The sequence below is a fragment of the Mytilus californianus genome, unplaced genomic scaffold, assembly GCF_021869535.1.
Source record: "Mytilus californianus isolate M0D057914Y unplaced genomic scaffold, xbMytCali1.0.p SCAF_1, whole genome shotgun sequence".
In the NCBI taxonomy this organism is placed as follows: Eukaryota; Metazoa; Mollusca; class Bivalvia; order Mytilida; family Mytilidae; genus Mytilus; species Mytilus californianus.
Genome location: NW_026262581.1, coordinates 21,440,735 through 21,461,534, shown reverse-complemented (window position 1 = coordinate 21,461,534; position 20,800 = coordinate 21,440,735). Strand labels below are relative to the sequence as shown.

General features: G+C 31.3%; 1 protein-coding gene across 3 annotated transcripts in view; it reads left to right on the top strand.

Annotated features, from left to right (window-relative positions):
• LOC127700652 (plexin-A4-like) overlaps positions 1-20,800 on the top strand; it is a 254,130-nt gene that overhangs the window by 86,168 nt on the left and 147,162 nt on the right. For 2 of the 3 annotated variants that reach the window (XR_007981679.1, XM_052204219.1), the window contains exons 14-29: positions 739-890; positions 1,411-1,522; positions 2,042-2,178; positions 2,699-2,863; positions 3,224-3,320; positions 3,616-3,879; positions 4,208-4,366; positions 5,000-5,240; positions 5,889-6,040; positions 8,905-9,095; positions 10,629-10,706; positions 11,344-11,410; positions 13,149-13,295; positions 14,112-14,268; positions 17,024-17,148; positions 20,391-20,490. Coding sequence is in view for 2 of the 3 variants with exons in the window: in XM_052204219.1 (XP_052060179.1) it covers positions 739-890; positions 1,411-1,522; positions 2,042-2,178; positions 2,699-2,863; positions 3,224-3,320; positions 3,616-3,879; positions 4,208-4,366; positions 5,000-5,240; positions 5,889-6,040; positions 8,905-9,095; positions 10,629-10,706; positions 11,344-11,410; positions 13,149-13,295; positions 14,112-14,268; positions 17,024-17,148; positions 20,391-20,490 (2,344 nt within the window). In the remaining variant the exon portion in view is untranslated. The remainder of the gene's footprint in view (positions 1-738; positions 891-1,410; positions 1,523-2,041; positions 2,179-2,698; positions 2,864-3,223; positions 3,321-3,615; positions 3,880-4,207; positions 4,367-4,999; positions 5,241-5,888; positions 6,041-8,904; positions 9,096-10,628; positions 10,707-11,343; positions 11,411-13,148; positions 13,296-14,111; positions 14,269-17,023; positions 17,149-20,390; positions 20,491-20,800) is intronic. The other variant, XM_052204230.1, reaches the window with a different exon arrangement.

Sequence of the window (20,800 nt, the reverse complement as noted above, 5' to 3'; positions counted from 1 at the left end):
GTCCGATGACCCCGCCCGCGAACCAAGATGGCCGACATGGCTAAAAAATACTACATAAGGTAAAATGCAGTTTTTGGCTCATATCTCTGAAACCAAAGCATTTAGAGCAAATCTGATGAGGATAAAATTGTTCATTAGGTCAAGATCTATCTGCCCTGAAATTTTCAGACCAATCAGGCAACCCGTTGTTGGGTTGCTGCCCCTGAATTGGTAATTTTAAGAAAATTTTGCAGCTTTTGGTTATCTTGAATATTATTATAGATAGAGATAAACTGTAAACAGCAATAATGTACATCAAAGTTAGATCTACAAATAAGGCAACATGACCAAAATAGTCAATTGACACCTTAAGGAGTTATTGCCCTTTATAGTCAATTTTTTACAATTTTCATAAATTTTGTAAATTTTGTCATGAATCCATCTGTGTCCTTTGTTTAATATGCACATAGACCAAGGTGAGCGACACAGGCTCTTTAGAGCCTCTAGTTTGTTTAAGTACTTGTATGAAACCACCAAAAAACAAGTATTGTCATAGTCTAAAGAATGTCCAACAGTCATAACAGAAATAAATCAATTCTTAGTATTAACAAAGTTTTAGAAATGGTCAGATTAAATGTTGAATAGAAATCATGTCAAGAAAATTTTCATTTTGACATATAAAAGATCTTTCAGTTTATTTGCTTAATGACTATATTCATAATAGTGGTAAAATTTAAAGGATCCTTCTCTATTTTATAGATAAATCCAGTATCAGGGCCAAAGAATGGTGGTACAGAATTGACAATCATAGGAGAAAATTTAGGGAGAACTTACGCAGACATTGTCAGTTATGTTGATGTTGCAGGAATTTCTTGTTCACCACTGAGAGATAAATATAAGCCACCTAGCAGGTTTGTAGTTTTGAACTATAAAAAACTAAAGAGAATATTAATTATATAACACAGTTTAATTAAATCACTTACCCTTATTAAAATAAGAAGATGCCAATAAGAGAACCAACCACCAGAGTTCAAATGATCACTGTACAGACTTCAATAATGACTCAAACACATAACATATAGTCAGCTATAAAAGACCCTGACATGAAAAATTGTTAAACAATTCAGACGAAAAAACTAATGTCCTATTTTATAACAATTTAAGAAATACAAATGGAACAGACATATCCTTAGGTTAGTAAATTTCAATGTGATCTGTAGAATCTAAAAATCAGTGGGCATAGTTTTTATCAGTGATTTATTATACACTTTAGAATATGAAGACAGCTCTGGAAAATAACTTTTGGTCTAGTATGTTTCTATATCAACAGGCATATTGTAGCCAGCATTTCAAAATTCAGGCACATTTTCCAGTAACTAGATAAAATACACCATTGTAATTGCAATCTAACCTGAACATCTGTAATTGTAGGATTGTTTGTGAGACGGGGGAATATTTTGAGGCCTTTCAACAAAGAGGTCCAGTACGTGTCACAGTCAATGGACAGTATCTAGCAGAGTCTAAACAGATATTTTCTTATGTGGTATGTATGTCAAAAATAACAATGTGGAAAGGACATTGCAACAAAATGAGCAGATTTGAGACCAAAAACTATATGATGAATGATCAGTATAAGCTGAATGGGAAAAGTTGTGAATTTAAGATACAAAAAGCATTCTTGCAGCATTCAGGTTACTGTGGATTCATTATTATTCTTGGGATACCAATTTTCGTGGATTTCATGGATATAGGTAAACCACAAATTTAAATTTGCAACGAAGTACAAATTTTGTATAGGCTTGTATACAAACATTTGAAAAACCATGAAATCAAATATCCACGAAAATACAATTTTTCTCAATCAACAAAAATTGGTATCCACGAATATTAAATGAATCCTCAGTATTAAGTAATTACAGGCTATACTAGTAAACACCTGTCGATCTATAATTCATGTTTTACTTTTGAATAAAAAGCAAACTTACTATTATTGTCAATGTTTTTGTCATGTTTCTTTGCAACTTGCTTAAAAATGTATGAACTATGTTGTTTATATTTACAGACACCCAACATAACCAGTTTATCACCAACTCAAGGAGCCATGTCAGGAGGAACTGAGATCACAATCACTGGACAGTCTATGAATGCTGGGACTAACATATCAGTCTATATAGATAATACACCATGTACTTTGATAAAGTAAGTGGGGTTTTGTAATCTTCTACACTCATCCCTTATGTAGACTTTGTTGGCGTTTGGAGTTGGATATAATATTTCATTGACATTGAAAAAAAACACAAAAATTAATACCTGATGTTTAAGCCTCAAATCAACATGATATTTCAATGTATTGAAAACGGTATACACTTTAAACTTAAAGCATGCACTTTAAGATGATGACTGCTATTTGCCATTCTTTCAAAATTTTATCGGCAGTTTAAAACAAAAATTTTACTCATAGAATGGATATAGCTGAAAATGTATTCTTAAGTGAATCAGGAAGATTTGCTGTTGCATACTCACTGCAAATTGAAAGAGTTCTTTTTATTTATAAGCTTTTGACATTTAGAATATTATTCCTTGATTTGCTGCCTATTAGCAGACACAACGTGATATGTCTTATATGAAATTCAGGAGAAACAGAAATTAAATTGATATTACATTAATAAAATGAAATTTAAAAAAAATTATTTTTATGATTAATTTGTTTGACTTTTAGGAAAACACGAGACAATGTGATCTGTGAGACACAAGCTTCAAACAAAACAAAGATTGGGAAACTTACCATGACGTTTGACTTCCAGTCAATATCTAGTCCATTAACATTTAGATATATGGAAGACCCAATCATTTATATTGCAAAACCCTTAAAAACTATCAAAAGGTTTGTTTATATTTATTTGAATTATAACACAAGAAATATAGACAGATTATGCTTATTTCATTTAATTGCTTGAAAAACCTAGAATTAACGTCTTTTGAAAATAACCCATAATGTTGATTCCTATTATAGTTGAAAAATACAGTTTTTTAACAAGATTATTCCACAACAAGGTAAAGATGGCCTTGAATGCGTACTTGTATTAAGTAGTAAATGATAATAAGAAAAGATGACATAGTTTTGAGTAGGAAAGTCTATAAACTGTTGAAAAAACTAACTAATCACAAAAAATGAAAAAAATTGTAATCTAGCAATTAAAGTGTATTTAGCATACATTTAATATTATTCTTATTATACTTTTAGTGGAGGTATGCCTGTCAATGTGACAGGTCAAAGGTTACATATCATTCAGAACCCAAGAATAGTTTTCTGGGGAGAAAACAAAGAAACATATGAAGGAGTAAGTTTTAAATGAATATAATGAAATAGAATTCAAAATTTAGAATTTCAGATTTAATTTCTAGGTATTTAGCATTAGACATCTACTTTTCTATTACATATAAATATAAAAAAAACATGTTGAAATGTTGTTTGGTTTAAATTTGTCAGAAATAGCCTACTGGATATGTATATTTGGTGTTTGAACTAACAATTTATAAAATACTTATATACAATAGTAGCATATTCCTGAAAAGTTATCTAATATATTTCTGCTTAAGAATGTTGTTGCTGATTGCACTGTTTTTTTTTTGTAGGATTGTTACAAGGGTTCAACTGTACAAGAAATGACCTGCTGGACACCTTACGTCGCCATCAACTTTACACATCGTAGAAAGAGATCAGAGGAACAGGAGAAGACTCCAGCGATTGTTTTAGAGTATGGTTTTATGTTAGATAATGTGAAAGCCTATCAGAAATTTGGTAACTTCACAGTCTATCCAGATCCTGAATTTGAGGCATTTAGTCCCAGTACTAAGATATTCTCAGGTGGAAGGACAAATGATTTTCTGACAATTGGTGTAAGTTTAATTTTGTGATATGGTATTAAATTTGAAATATTTGACATAGTTAAAGCTTATAGTTTTTCTTTGCTAATTTTGATAACCATGCAATGGATTTCAATGAAACTTTTACAAAGTCCCCAGTATTTAATGGCATTGAGCACCTATTTTAATTGTATTGTATTTCTTGTGACTTTGCTATTTATGATTTTCAATACTCCTTAAAGATATTTTCAAAGCAAAAATACAAATTGTCTGAAATGTGCTTGACAATTTTTTTCAAAAAGGAGTCATAAAAATCAATTTTAATAGATTCCTTATGTTTTTTGAAAACTTTTTTCCACAGGGTAAATATTTGACAGATACTGGCTTTGTGCACAACCAAGTGAAAGTACAGATTGGTAAAGGAGAATGTGAAGTTAAATCCATACAGTTCTTACTGAGTTGTAAACCTCCTAAAAATCAGCCAACAGCTTTGAGTGGAGGACAGTATCCTGAAGTGATTGTAAGTAAAAAGACTTGAATGTATAATATACATGCATTTTCGTAGGGACACATGGAAAAAAAGGTTAACTTTAATATGCTAGTCCTGTTTTGATGTGGATTACAAAGTTATATATTGGAGACAATGGTCATTATGTAGCTCAATAAATTCTAAAAAGTCAGCATTGTCAATTTGCTATCAATTTTTTTATGAATGCGGAAAAGTTTTTTTCTGTTTTTGTTTTGATCATTTAAGGAAGTAACAGAAATTTGATATTAAGGAATATATTTGATGATTGAACAGGAAACAAATGAATTGAAACCTAACTACTGAGGATTTCAATTAGGGTTAACAAGCTTCATTCCTATATGAATTAGGCTGTAGGGAATTACTGACTTCCAACTTCATCCTTTGTTTTAACTATGGATCATGTAAGCAATTGCCATCAGTATAAACTTTTTATGTTTTTGGATATTATCTTGAAAACAGAAGTGAATAGAGAGAAACTGAAATTAGTAAAATTGATAAACAAGCAAATTGAAATTTACAAATCATTTCATTGGTCTTTGCAATTGTGATAACTATTTTGTCATTTTCGTACACAGTTTTATGTCAAAACAACTCTGAATTAAATTCTGCATTCATTCATTACAGATAAGTGTTGGCAAAAATCTGACGGTGACGTTAGGAAACCTGAAATATGGCGAAAACGAGATTGGTCTTCCTACAATGTATATTATCCTGATCAGTGCTGGTGGTGGATTGCTGCTGTTGGTTGTTATCATGGTATTATGCTTGTACAGGGTGAAGTCAAAAAAGAACGACAGCATGATGAAAAAGATGCAAAATCAAATGGACAACTTAGAATTGAAAGTGGCAAAAGAGTGCAAAGAAGGTTAGTAGTGAGGGGTGGACACTTTCTCCCAGATATAAATCAGTCAAAAAAAATTTCCCAGAATATTCCTATTTTCACTCTTTTTCCCTGGTTCTCGACCCCCCATAAAATAGGTGTCGAAAAAAAAACTTTAAGAAATTAAGTTTTGATAGCATTATTTGTATACAGCTTTTCTGGAAATAACTTATATCTTACATTAAATATCGTGCATTAAGTGTTACCCTTGACAGTCTGTCTGTCCATCCATCGTCTTACCTTCTGTCCTTTCGTTGTCCCAAAAGTATTTTCACATGTTCTAAGCAAGTTTGAGCGGGGGCATTCGTATCCTCAGACACATTCTTCTTTTATTGTCTCCTATACATCACTACATCTTTTTTCAAGTACTGTTTTAAATTCAGAAACTGTCAAGAAGAAAAAATTTGTCATTTCAATATGAATTTTTACTTTTTCTCTTTTTATACTGTATTATATTTATGAAATCACACAGAAAGAAAAAAATATGTTTTTTGAATGGAAATTTGAAAAAAAAATTCTATTTCTGTCAAAAAAGCATTTGTTTTTATCTTTGCTTGTGTATGGAACAACTTAATGATTTTCACCATATTATGATGTGATATTATAATTGACAATTTTATATTTACTTTCCAGCCTTTGCAGAACTTCAGACAGACATGACAGAGTTGACCAATGATTTGTATGGACAAGTATCAATACCATTCTGGAACTATCAGACATATTGTATGAGAGTTTTGTTCCCACAAGACAATACAGTTGATCATCCAGTTATCAAAGATTTGGAGGTAAATACCTAAAATGTCATGCATTATAAGTATGCCAAGCATATAAAAGAAGCACATCCATTGAAATTAATTAGTAGTAATATTACATGTTTTTAAAGGTAATACATTAATTGAATTTAAAGTTTGAATGTACTTTTATGTAATTAAGTTACTTTTATTTGACCCCTGAATATTGAAGTTTTTCTTTATAAATGTTGCATTTTTTTGTTTTCTTAATGGTGGTGGTGGGGGGGGGGGGGGGGGTTTCAACCAATAGTTTTTTTATGAGTAAATATTTTAATTTTCTATGAATCAAACTTTTGAAAACTTTTATTGTTAAAAATACCTATTTAAAGTTGAAAATACACATGTATGAGCATGAAAGTAAAAATATTAAAACTTGTATAAGGTGGCAGAAACCAGTTATTTTACAATAAATCTTTAGAATTTCATGGATTTATGATTTTATTTTCTTGAAAATTCATTCAAGCTTATATACAAATAAAATGTATGGATTCAAGTAACTAAGATGTGTGCGTGCTTATGTGAATATATAGAAAACCTTTAAATTTGGGTGTCTGTCCAGCATGGATATTTTAAAATTTATAAATGCATTGCAAATAAGGCAAAAAATGTGATGCTCTGATACCAATCTAATCCTTACCTGCAGAATCCTGCTAAAAGCCGACAAGAATTTTAGGCAAAATTCAAGAGATAAATGATATTCAGTGAATTAGAGCCTTGTCCGAACCTATCCTTACCATCAAAATCTCAAGATATTTTTGTTTACATAAAACTGAAGTTTTTCCCCACTTTGATTGGATGCCGTCAAGTGAGGAGACCACAATTTTGACTTCTGATTGGACCCATTTGTGAAGGAAATCCCCAACCTGTGTATGCAACTACTTACTTGTGTAGTACAATAGCCTAGAATTTACATTCATTTATTTTTTCAGTCCACATGATGCAATTATATACCTCAATGCTTAACTATAACCAAATTTCTGCGTGGGACACATGTTCTGGTACACCAAAACTGGTACCTGCCACCTTTAACTACTTATTAAAAAGAATATATTTCCATTTTTTTAGTCTGATTGAGTTCTGTAGTCATTTACCATTAAAAATACATGCGGTGCATATGGTTACGGCACAAAAAAAAACATTAATAGGCTTTGTAAGACCAAATTTATTAAAGCAATATTTGTGTCTTTTGCCGTCAAACTGCTTTGAATGCAAAAAAAATAGAAAAAAAGGATTGTGTTCATATTTAATAAATTTTATTGTGTGAGTTTTCTGGTACAGTGTATGAATTATCCAACAGTTCTCAAAAATACTTAAGTTTGTTGTTTCATGCATGATATAAAACCACTTACAACTGATCTCAGGAAGTATTTTTCCATTGTTTGAGGTATTAAATAGTCTCAATTCATGTCACTATCACTGTTCTGTTGACTGCAGTGCTGAAAAAGGCTTAGTTTTGAATAAACTAATATTTTTGGTACATATATTTCACTTTGTAGATCCATGCTGCACTAAACTAAGTGTACATTTATTCGCAATCAGTCTCATATCTCTTCTCCACATGAGCTAGCTGTGTAGGCCGCATGTTGAAATTTTAGAATTGCCACACTATTGCTGATGAGAGAGAGACCAGTTTTCTTATTTCTGTAGCCTGTCCAACAGTATCAACTATGTAGTAGACCTATAAAAAAAGAAGAATTCATATATTCATAGTTAAAAAGTAAATAAATAAGAAAATGTCCATATCATGTGAAATAAATCATTATAACAGGTAATATACAGAATAATCAGCTTTTTCTAGTGCTATGCTGAGGCTTATTTTACTTTTTTCTCTCTTTGTAATTGCTATTTCTATATATTTTATGATATAAAATCATTGTTTGGTGAATATAATCATTTCTAAACTAATCAATTGAGTGTCATTGTTTGTATTGGTATACAGAGTTATCTGTCTTGATATTTGATAATTCTTAAAATCCATGTAAAAACTATTTTCTTCCAAACAGACCTATACATTGACTGTGAATAAAAGAAATGTAACACCACACACCTGTAGAACCCTTAAAAAGGCACATTTTGTGATATGTTAAAATCATGTTTAGGCTTAAGGTGGCAGAAACCAGTTATTTTACAATAAATCTTTAGAATTTCATGGATTTATGATTTTATTTTCTTGAAAATTCATTCAAGCTTATATACAAATAAAATGTATGGATTCAAGTAACTAAGATGTGTGCGTGCTTATGTGAATATATAGAAAACCTTTAAATTTGGGTGTCTGTCCAGCATGGATATTTTAAAATTTATAAATGCATTGCAAATAAGGCAAAAAATGTGATGCTCTGATACCAATCTAATCCTTACCTGCAGAATCCTGCTAAAAGCCGACAAGAATTTTAGGCAAAATTCAAGAGATAAATGATATTCAGTGAATTAGAGCCTTGTCCGAACCTATCCTTACCATCAAAATCTCAAGATATTTTTGTTTACATAAAACTGAAGTTTTTCCCCACTTTGATTGGATGCCGTCAAGTGAGGAGACCACAATTTTGACTTCTGATTGGACCCATTTGTGAAGGAAATCCCCAACCTGTGTATGCAACTACTTACTTGTGTAGTACAATAGCCTAGAATTTACATTCATTTATTTTTTCAGTCCACATGATGCAATTATATACCTCAATGCTTAACTATAACCAAATTTCTGCGTGGGACACATGTTCTGGTACACCAAAACTGGTACCTGCCACCTAAATGACAAATAAATCTTATCTGCATTAGCTAGGAAAAGAAAGTGATTATATGAATTTTTTAAACTATTTTTTGTGCAAATATATTCAAGCTAAAATATCCCTATGCAGGTTGACTACAATAGAAGAGATAGTGTTGAGAAAGGACTGGCGCTGTTCTCTCAGCTGATTGGTAACAAGACATTCCTGTTGACCTTTATACGAACTCTGGAAACCCATAAAAATTTCTCCATGAAGGACAAAGTTAATGTAGCATCCTTGATATCAGTAGCATTACAAACTAAAATGGAATATAGTACAGAGTAAGTAGTCACTTTTATTGTTATAATGAAGTAGATATTCATTGTACCCCAACTCTAGAAGAAGGTGCTATATCGCAATTAGCTTGTCCATCAGTTTATTAGTCCCAACAAATATTTGCATCACACTTTTCTCATAAAATACATAACAGATTGACTATATTTGGTATTAAAGCAGTTTGACAGTGCTGAGTTGTAATGTGTGAGCATTTTTTTATCTGTCAGATACCTTCTTGATTTGCCAATGATTTGAATTTTTCAATATGTTGAAAGAACTTAAATGTTTTCTCACACTTTTCTTTGAAACTACTGAACAGATTGCTATGTTTGATCAGCAGCTTGACAGTGATGAAATGTGTGGTGTATGGGCTTTTCAAATCTGTCAGACACCAATTCCTGTTTTCCAATACTTTGAATTACAACTGGTGTATGATTTGCACAACAAAGAGTGCATTCTTGTTAAGTTTAAATATTTGAATTTTAGACAAAAGGCTGTGTATCTGTTACATCAAACATTTTGTTTCCTGTTTCTTTTTTACTATTTTCTACAATTAAAGATTTTTTTATGATGAAATAATTTTAGCCAGAAATTTTAAACAAGCAATGTGACTAATTAGTCTTCACTAGTTAACTGTTCTGGTGAGGAAAATTTATATCTTCCTTGATGTAGTTGTAGAAATCATATTTATTAAAAATTCACTTATAAAGTCTTCCAAACAAAGAGACTTATTGTTTTTGCTCAGTTATTATTATTATTATTATTCTTCCTCTTCCCCTTCCTCATCCTCTTCTTCCCTCTTCCTCTTCCGCCGCTTTTTTAATGAACTTTTCTGCACCCGTTCTCTAAAACTGCTAGTCAGATTTACTTAAGGTTTCACAAAATGTAGACTAACATGTCTAGTTGTCCAATCAGGGTTTTGTTTGGGCATTTGGGTCTAAAAAGGGGTACTTTGAGGAACCAAAAAAAAGGGAGGGGTTTACTATAGAACCCAATGGGATTTTATTTTTTTATTTTTTTCAAATGATTATAACTTGAAAACAATTAGTGATAGACACAATCTATATAATAGAAAATGTTCTACATGATAAAGTACAGCAAATGAAATAAATTAGTCCCCAGTGGTCACCCCCACCCCCTGCCACTTTAGACAGTTCTATTATCTTGTAAGTGGTCAAGATCCCCACCCCTAAACCATATATATTCTGGTTTGTTGTAATAAAGCACATTGTATGAAATAAAGGGTTAGTCCCCAGGGATCACCCCCACCCCCTGCCATTTGAGAAAGCTCTAATATCTTGTAAATGGTCGAGATCTCCACCCTTAAACCATATATATTCCTGTTCGTCATTTCACGAAGATTTGAATGATATATAGAGTCAGTCCCCAGGGGTCGCTAATGCATATCACTGGACCAAACCAATTTTTACTTGAGTTGCCCAATGTCCGTCGACCTTGGGAATTACTGTAATTATGGGAACTTTGTTTGGGAGACTTCGTAACAGCATCCTGATACAATAATTTCTTGTTTATTTTAGGATCTTGAAAACTTTACTCAGTGATTTAATAGAAAGATCCATAGATGGAAGGAAAGAACCTAAGCTTCTGTTTAGAAGGTAATTTATAGTATAATATCGTGTGTGGGCTTGAACCTGATAAACACTAAATCAAGGAAATACAGATTCATTGAGGACTTTATGTTGGATACTTTAAAGTTTTTTCTTTGTCTTCCCCATTTATTCATATAAATTCTAGCTTGAAATTAAAGTCGAAGGAAGCAGAATTGCATTACACCTTTGAGAGTCATTGATAATCATAAAAATATAAACACTATTTACAATTTGATCTCAGCTATTGATAATATTGTAAAAAAAAAGCCATATCCATTCCATGTATTTTAACTGACAGTGAGCACAAAAAATATGAGAAAGATTATAAAGTAATCATCAGAAGTGACCTCAATCCCAACAACACACAATTTAAAAAACGTTGATTTTGTAAGTTATATTCAAGTTGTTACTGGCTTTTTTATGGCAAGACATTTGAGGATAAAAACTAGATCAAAGTTCAAAATTAGTTTGATTTGTAGGTCAAAAGGAAAATATTTGTCATTGCCTGTGACGAGAGTCTTTGTATTGAGATCTAGGCAGGCTGTGTCAAACATCGGCATCATCAACAATTGTAAAAGTTTGTGATAAGATTGCTCAAACAAGACATATTTCTATGCTAACAGTTTAAATATTTATATTTCAGGAATGAATCTGTTGCAGAGAAAATGCTGACTAATTGGTTTACATTTTTATTGTATAAATTTTTAAAGGTAGGTTTTGACAAAGATTTTGACTGAAATTTACAAAAACTTTTAACTTGATTGCATTATTTCTCATTTTATTTCAAGTTTTTTTTATACGACCGCAAAAAAAATTTTGTGGTCGTATATTGGTATGACGTTGGCGTCGTCGTTGTCGTCGTCGTCCGAAGACACATTAGTTTTCGCACTCTAACTTTAGTTTAAGTGAATGGATCTCAATGAAATTTTACCATAAGGTTCAATACCACAAAAGGAAGGTGGGGATTGATTTTGGGGGTTATGGTATCAACAGTAAAGGAATTAGGGGCCAAAAAGGGGCCAAAAATAAGCATTTTTGTAACTTCCAGACATAACTTGTGTGTAAGTGTATGGATCTCTCTGACATTGTACCACAAGGTTCCATATCACAAAGGGAATGCTGGGATTGATTTTGGGGGTAATTGCCTCCAAATTTTAGGAATTAGGGGCCAAAAAGGGGCAAAAAACAAGCATTTTTCTAGTTTCATGACAATAACTTGTGTGTTAGAGTATGGATCTCTCTGACATTGTACCACAAGGTTCCATATCACAAAGGGAATGCTGGGATTGATTTTGGGGGTAATTGCCTCCAAATTTTAGGAATTAGGGGCCAAAAAGGGGCAAAAAACAAGCATTTTTCTAGTTTCATGACAATAACTTGTGTGTAAGAGTATGGATCTTTATGAAATTGTACTACAAGGTTCCATATCACAAAGGGAAAGCTGGAGTTGAGTTTGGGGGTAATTGACCAAAAAGCTGAGGAAGAAGGGGCCAAAAATAAGCATTTTTCTAGTTTCCAGACAATAATTTGTGTTCAAGTGTATGGATCTCTCTGAAATTGTACTGCAAGGTACCATACCACAAAGGGAAGGCTGGGGTTGATTTTGGGGGTAATTCCCTGAAAATTTTAGGAATTAGGGGCCATAAACGGGCAAAAAAACAAGCATTTTTCTAGTTTCAGGACTATAACTTGTGTGTAAGTGTATGGATCTTTATGAAATTGTACTGCAAGGTTCCATATCACAAAGGGAAAGCTGGGTTTGAGTTTGGGGGTAATTGCCCTAAACGTTTAGGAATTTGGGGCCAAAAGGGGCCAAAAAACAAGCATTTTTCTAGTTTCCAGACAATAACTTGTGTTCAAGTGTATGGATCTCTCTGAAATTATACTGCAAGGTGCCATACCACAAAGGGAAGCCTGGAATTGAGTTTGGGGGTGGTGAATCATAAGGGGGTTCAAAAAATTTGGGGGAGGGATTTTTTTTTCCTTTTTTTTCTTTAGAATTTTCCATTTTAAATTGGTTATTTCTGATTTATATATAAAAGCGAATAATAATGATATGGTTTGAATAGGTAAATTAAAAATTTTTAAGTTCTTAGACCACTTTCATTCTGTGTCAGAAACCTATGCTGTGTCAAATATTTAATTACAATCCAAATTCAGTGCTGTATCAAGCTTGAATGTTGTGTCCATACTTGCCCCAACTGTTCAGGGTTCGACCTCTGCGGTCGTATCAAGCTGCGCCCCAGCGAAGCATTTTATTTACATTGACCTGCTTGAAATAGATTTGGATATCTAATAAACGTCTACATTATAACTATCAACTCTCAAATCGTAGGAACCTGCTAATTTTTTTCTCTCAATAATTTGGAAATCTTTCTTTGAAAAAAATATTTGAAGAAAAAAAATTCTTACCTCCTCATTTTAAGTTTTTCTTTTGACTTTTTACAGGAGGTTGCTGGTGAACCTCTCTTTATGTTGTATTTAGCTATGAAACAACAGGTGGCCAAAGGTCCAGTAGATTCTGCCACAAGTGAGGCAAGATACTCTCTGAGTGAGGACAAACTGATAAGACAACAGATAGAGTATAGACAGATGGTTAGTATAAGTTACTGTAATGGTAAAAACTTTTATCAGAATTTGCGGTTCCAGAATCTGAAGGAATATAGGTAATTTCATTATTTGTACCCCACCCAAGATGAAAAGAACCCCCATTGGTTGAATTTCCATTGTTTAGAACCATTTTATCCAATTACAACATTTTAATTGATGGTTTTGAAAATATTACCCAGAATGCATTAGAGATGGCAAATTGATAAATGGAGATTTAAAAAAAGTAGTTTTAACCAACCACAGGTTAATTTGTGTTTTAAATGTAAAATGTGAGCAGTGAGGGCATGCCAAGCATTTAAAAATATTTGTAATTTAATTGAAAAAAGTGGAGAAATGTTGTTTTGTATGATGTACAGTGTTGGAAGTTGTTTCCTACCAACTATAAGGGGATATTTTTTTGTGATCTGTCTGTTCGACATTTCATGGATTGAGGAAAAATTACATTTTCGTTGATATTTGATTTCATGGTTTTTCTAAAGTCTGCATACAACCCTATATTAAACTTATTCTTGTTGAACATTTAGACTCGTGGTCCACCTTTACCGATGAAATCTACGCAAATATGTAATCCATGAATAATAATGAATCCACAGTTATCTGGCACGATCAACATTTTCTATGATGTCACAGTAGTTAAATCAGAGGATAGAAGAAAATATGACATCCTAATTGGAGAAGAAGTGAACCAAACATTTGAATTTTATAAATTAATCATCCAGTTGGTGAAAAGTTAGATTGGCCAAAAATTAGAGAAAACTAAACTCATTTTTTTTTTCACTATATATTTATTATTTTTTTCAGACTGTTTATGTGCAAGACATGGAACAGTATCAGGCTGCACACCCTGTTAAAGTTCTAGACTGTGATACTGTTTCTCAAGTGAAAGAGAAAATATTGGATGCTATTTATAAAAATGCTCCATTTAGTAGTCGACCAATCAAAGATGATGTAGATTTAGGTAAGACTCACCCAGATGTTGTATTGCAGTGTGTAGATTTTTTTATTTTTATTTCTACTTTCCGATTGAAAATCTTTTTTCAGAATGTAAAATTAGAAGAGTTATTTATAGCAAGTTCATTTCTTAATCTATGCATAGTAAGCAGAAAAAAATATTATTTGCAAGTTTATATCTAACTTTTAATATGATTAATTTTATACTGACAAGTTGTGTCAATTTAACCATTTCTAATAATTGCATATGCATCTATTAAAAAATAACTTTTTGCATTGTCTAACTTCAATTCAGATTTGATTTGATTTGCAATCTTATAGTGAAAAAAATTAGTAATGCATTGACATTTTCAAAGATTTTGATTTTAATGGAGAAATTGGTTTGCAATTGGTCGAAAGGGTGTGTGTGTGTTTTGCAGTGGTAACACTTTTTGGCTGGTGCTAAACTCCAAAGTTGGCATTTTGATTTGTAATCGTTAAATTTCTTTGGTGTATTTGCTTAAAATTTTTCACTGTCAAAATGATGATGAAATTTCCAAATCAGCAGTCCTTACCTCAAGCTTGAGTGATGATCGGTGTATGGTGGCTATCTGTGGTTATCGGTCTATATTTGGTTAAGGGAGTTACTTACAATTCTAATCTATAATTTCTTGTTATATACTAACAACCTGTACCGTAAAATATGTCACAGTAACGTTGGTTGTTTAAACATGTTCAGAAATACACTGTAATTTGGGAAATTTTTTGTTAAAACAGAATATTGATAAAAAGTTAAAGGCTGTTCCAAGGAAACATTTGAGGTACCCAGGGACCTTTACAACCAAAACTATGCATGTGTAAAACAATCTTCTTTTGACTGTTTATTTAATTTGAATTCATTTAGAGGTATCAGCACAAATTTAGGTATTGATATCAATATTGCTCAGTTGAAAGAGCTTACTAAGCTAACTTTACCATAGCTTTTCTCAATTTCTAAGTAGAAAAGTTCCAATTCGACCAACTACAGCAGAAATTTAAAAATGCCATTCCAGGACATCTTACTTGTTTTAATGGAACAGCCATAACAATGAATAAAAAATGTTCAATGAAAATTTAAAAAAAATTAATTCCTGTAATTTTGTACAGATATTAAAGATTAATAGTGTACAAAATTAAAGTTGCAAATGCGCTTTCAATTTTTTCATTTCTAAGTGAACTGACTTTTACTCAAGTTGACTGTGATGTATTTTCAAATCCTCATGCTAGTAACGGTGGTAGGTGTGTGTCATACTAGCATATTGTAATAGTTTGCCTGTACTAATTTCTGTCAAAACAACAGTTACTGTGTAATCATGGTTATGACTGATGTGTTGGAAGCAACCATGCCTCACTAACTTCTAGTCAATGTGTTTGTGTATGTGTGTTCCATATGTGTTAAAAAGTATATTGCATGTAAATGTTTACTAAACTGATTTTCCAAAAGTGGGCAAATATATATTTTTTGCCTGAAAACAAAAAAAATGTTCAGTTCATTTGTCAAAAATGAAATTATGACCTTTAATTCTCAACTGCTTCATTTTGTTTCTCCAAATGTTTTTTTTTCTGTATTTTAAGGAGGAAAATGAGAAGGGGAGAAGAAATTTTTAATTGTTTTGCAGTATTTTGATGGGGGATGAAAATAATTGCCTATCTCGATCTAAAAATTTTAAGACTTGAATAAAATGTTGTTTTATAAATTATCAGTTTAGCCAAATTTAAAAGATTATTGACAAAAATTGAAGATTGTAAAACATAGATTTAATAATGTTTGTAATGAAAAATTATGAACAAAAATTAATCTTATCATTGGTTTTTTTTAAGATAGGACTAACTGTCACTATGTCATCCAGACTCATAATCTGATACACAACATTTATACTAAACCTTTCTCTATTATGTACCAGATTGAAAAAAAAATATAGGCCCCATGTCAGAATACTATTTCTACATAATGTTAGTTCATTAAATGATTTCACATTCATATCTAAAGGTTATTTATTTATTCGAATTAGGCTACAAAGGATTTGCAAGACAGTTACTTTTCAAGATAGTAACTATATGTGCATTATAATTAATTTGTTAACTAACAGTTGTGTTTCTCATGTACTGGTAAAATGTTATGTCAGTGGTGAAGGAAAATTGTTATTTGTATGTTTGTTGCTTTATTTCTTGTTTATTTTTCTTCTAATTAGTTTTAGTTCTAGATTTTTAGTTTTTTCATATATCATTTTCTCAATACCATCAATGAAAGTTAACCTGTTTGGATCCAAAATCTATGGCATAGAGAAATGAAATATCTAGTTTTGAAATACAGAAATTCAAATTTTGTCATTGATGGTATTGCATTCAACAACAAATTTTGCACTTATTCATAATTATCATTCAGGCAATTATTTAAGTCACAAAACATGAGGTTCTATGCATTTAAAACCAAAAAGGGGAGATAACTTATAACATATAAAACGATCTAAATTTGCATGTTTATATCCTTATTGACCTGAATAAAAAAATCTGTTAAATGAAAAATTGAGGCCTTTAAAAAAATTAATCAAGAATATTTTGATGTCAGTAAGAATTTATTTGAATGATTTAATGTTAGGGCCTTATGATTTGGAATTGCAAAATTTGTTGTTCAGTATTATTTTCTTGTTCATCATCATCACCATCATCACCATGACGATTGTTGTCTGCTACACTGCAGAGGTTTGAGAGTGGTATTTATATGTATTATTCCATGGTTACAGTGTTGTTTGATCCATCTACAGAATGGAACAGCGGCACAAAAGGTCGCTTAATTTTACAAGATGACGACAACACGACAAAACAAGAAGGGGAGTACAGAAGGATAAATACTTTATTACATTATAAGGTTAGTTGGTTATGTTGAAATATGATTGATGAAATATGTTTGGTTTGGGTTTCTGTTGCAAAAGAATTATAATGTCTTTAGGTAGAGATTTTCAGAAGATTTTCTCTATCAAAACCTTGAAAGTTGTAAAATCTTTTGGGTTTTTTTTTTGGTTCATGTTTTTTTCCCAAATGTTTCGAACCCTTGGTTTCAGATTTTTTAAAAAGCAGAGAACAATGATACAGATAAATTAGTGGGGAAAATCTAAGTATCAAATACCACCTTTGAACTTCAAGTTTGCATCTAAAAAATAATTGTGAGAGCTGTGATGGTAACTTTTTGTATCAATCATAGTTTCTAAGTTAAAATTAGTTTTGAGGGTAAAGATTTGCAAGAGCCCTATCGTCACTGGCTGGATATCTAAATTTACTATATTTCAGACCTCTTTTATATCAATATACCAATGTGTACAAACAACATTGAACAGTGAGGTGAAATTGTTTTAGATATTCATAATAAATACTCAGATATTCAAGTATGAAAATTATGTTGTCAAGTAAGCCATTTTATTGAAAATACATAAGAAAGTTGTAGAAAGTAGTACATTGCATATGAATCTATCTGTTATTATTGTCTAGGTGTAATACCACCAAATCATAGTACGTCACATCCGGTTGCATACGAAAATAGGTCGAAAAAAAATATTCCCTTGAATTTGACAGTTGTAGGTAATTGATCCTACATTTCATTGCAGTAAAACATTTCTGAGTCATAAACATATATCTTGGGTATTTCAAAGCACCATTATTTCTTTATTTGGGGTTTCTATAGAATATTTTGGAAACTTGAGGTTACATGGTTACTAAAGCTTGTACACAGGTTAAAAAAGGGGGAAAATTTGATTGGTTAACTTCCAGTGATGGTTATTTTCTTATATGCAATGAAATGTTATGTGAAATTTTGTCTATAGTACTGGACAGGATAAAACTTTACTCATGCCAAGTATTTCTTTATTTGAAACAAAGATAAATTCTGCACATTTTTTTGAAAAGTGCAAATTTAACAAAGACTAATAGGGGAAAATCAATGGTGGTATTACACCTTATATGGGAAGCTGTACATGCACCTTTGACCTTGTGAGTACTCTCATGTGTTAAAATTTCTTGCTATTTAAGTGAAATATTACAAATAATGAAATATTCTGAGTGGATTGAGTCTCCAAAATACATTTTATGAGAAAATTTCCTTAAAATAGGACTTTACCATGAATATTAGTTGACAGAACAAGCCATACTTGGAGTCTTGGGGAGCTTTTTCTTCTTATTTCTTATATTCTGCTATACTAGAAAAATTTTCCTAAGAAATACTTTAATAAATATATAGTTTTAAGTAAATGAAATTATTTTTAAAGCAGTAACAACAAATTATTCACCAAAAGAGAAGTTTTTTATGTCCCTCTCTGGAACGCGGCGTAAATTTAAGTTTTACGCAAGAACTTATTGAAACCTCCTTGGAGACAGTAAACTTTTATACGGATAGTTCAAGCAGCTTGAATACTTCAATTAATCATTTATAATAACATTCCTATCATAAATGAGTGAAAGTTACCCCAAAATTTTTATTTATTGGCCTAAAAAGTAGAAATTTTGAGGAAATGAGAGGTATAAATGGACCAAAAGAGACTTTATAAGGAAGAATAAGAGGTCCATTAGTAGTATTTATCATCCTAAAGTCATCTTTTGTATCATATTCAACTGTTTGTAGGCAGATGAGATAAATATTTGATCATTTATTGGTCCACACTATATTCTATCATGATGCGGCTTGGTTTGAATTTTTCAAAGAAATTTTGCTCGAATCGCTGTAGATGTCGTCTTACATTATACTAGATTTTTCTCAAACTATTGAACTGATTATGACAAAACTTGACAGGAATGCTTGAAATAACCAGTATTACAAAGGAAAAAAGTCACATTCAGTTTATTCAACAAAAAAGTCTTCTTTAGGTGTAATACCACCAAATCATAGTACGTCACATCCGGTTGCATACGAAAATAGGTCGAAAAAAAATATTCCCTTGAATTTGACAGTTGTAGGTAATTGATCCTACATTTCATTGCAGTAAAACATTTCTGAGTCATAAACATATATCTTGGGTATTTCAAAGCACCATTATTTCTTTATTTGGGGTTTCTATAGAATATTTTGGAAACTTGAGGTTACATGGTTACTAAAGCTTGTACACAGGTTAAAAAAGGGGGAAAATTTGATTGGTTAACTTCCAGTGATGGTTATTTTCTTATATGCAATGAAATGTTATGTGAAATTTTGTCTATAGTACTGGACAGGATAAAACTTTACTCATGCCAAGTATTTCTTTATTTGAAACAAAGATAAATTCTGCACATTTTTTTGAAAAGTGCAAATTTAACAAAGACTAATAGGGGAAAATCAATGGTGGTATTACACCTCTACAACTATAGACAAAGGAAGATAGCTCGATTCAAACATTCCTTACTATTTTCTTTTCCATAAGGATTATGTTCCCTTTTATTGCTTCAATGTTAAACATATGGAAATTTTATAGAAAATCCACAGCCTTTCCCTTTGTACTCTCATATTTGAAAATTTGGTGCTTGATAGATAGAGAATTATTGCATGCAGTACTAGCAATGATTTCCTTAAAACAAGTTTATAAATTAAGATATTGGTTAAAACAAATGAAAATATGGACAGATTCAAGTACACCTTCTAGGGTGCGCTCGACTTAGTGACTCAGCACAAGGCTTTTTAGGAATGTACACAAGGCTTTTTAGGAATGTAAAGTTTGCTTAGGACTTTTTGTAAACAATGAACGCTAGCACATCATGGACAAACAAGTGAGTAATCTATGCTCAAAATTTTAAACAAAAATCTCTGTATTAAAGTCTGTGGATTTTCTGCAAAAATCTTGCCTTTATTTGCCACAAAATCCCCATTTTCTATTAAATGCAATAAAACATTAAATAATATTGCTTAGAATGAAGTTTCCCTTTGATATATGTACAAAATGAAAATTTCATAATACACATGGCTACAGAAGGGGTCATAAACCTTAATACAATGCAATTTTCCATTTAAAGTTCACAATGCAAAATGAAACCTATCTTTACCACTGAGTTCTTTCAATACAAGCCCTTTGATTACTGCTATGATACCCGACACAAGTGGAGTAGTTAGCTGATTTTGATACTATTGTTAATCATGTGATATTTATATTGTAGGTAAACGATGGAGCCTACATGTCACTAGTGCCAAAACAGACAGTCCAGTTTAATCAGTCCTCACTGAATTCATCAGAGAAATCAGGGTCCAAATTCTATGGTTAGTATTGGCTTCATAATTTTAACATACGTTTTGTGAGTCAAAATTTCATTAGCCAAATTTACTCTTAAAAAATGCCTTTTGAAGTAGTCAATTTAAGTTGATTGTTGAAAGCAATTTTTTTTTGTTCAGATCATATCAAAATGAAGTGAATATGTACTTAAACAAAAGATAATTAACACTTTTGCAGTTCTCTTATTTTTTTTTTATTTTTTTTTTTATTGGCAAATGCAGATCTGATAAACCACGATTTATGGGGGATGTGACGACCTGAATTTTTAAATTCTTTACTATTTAAACTAAACTAACC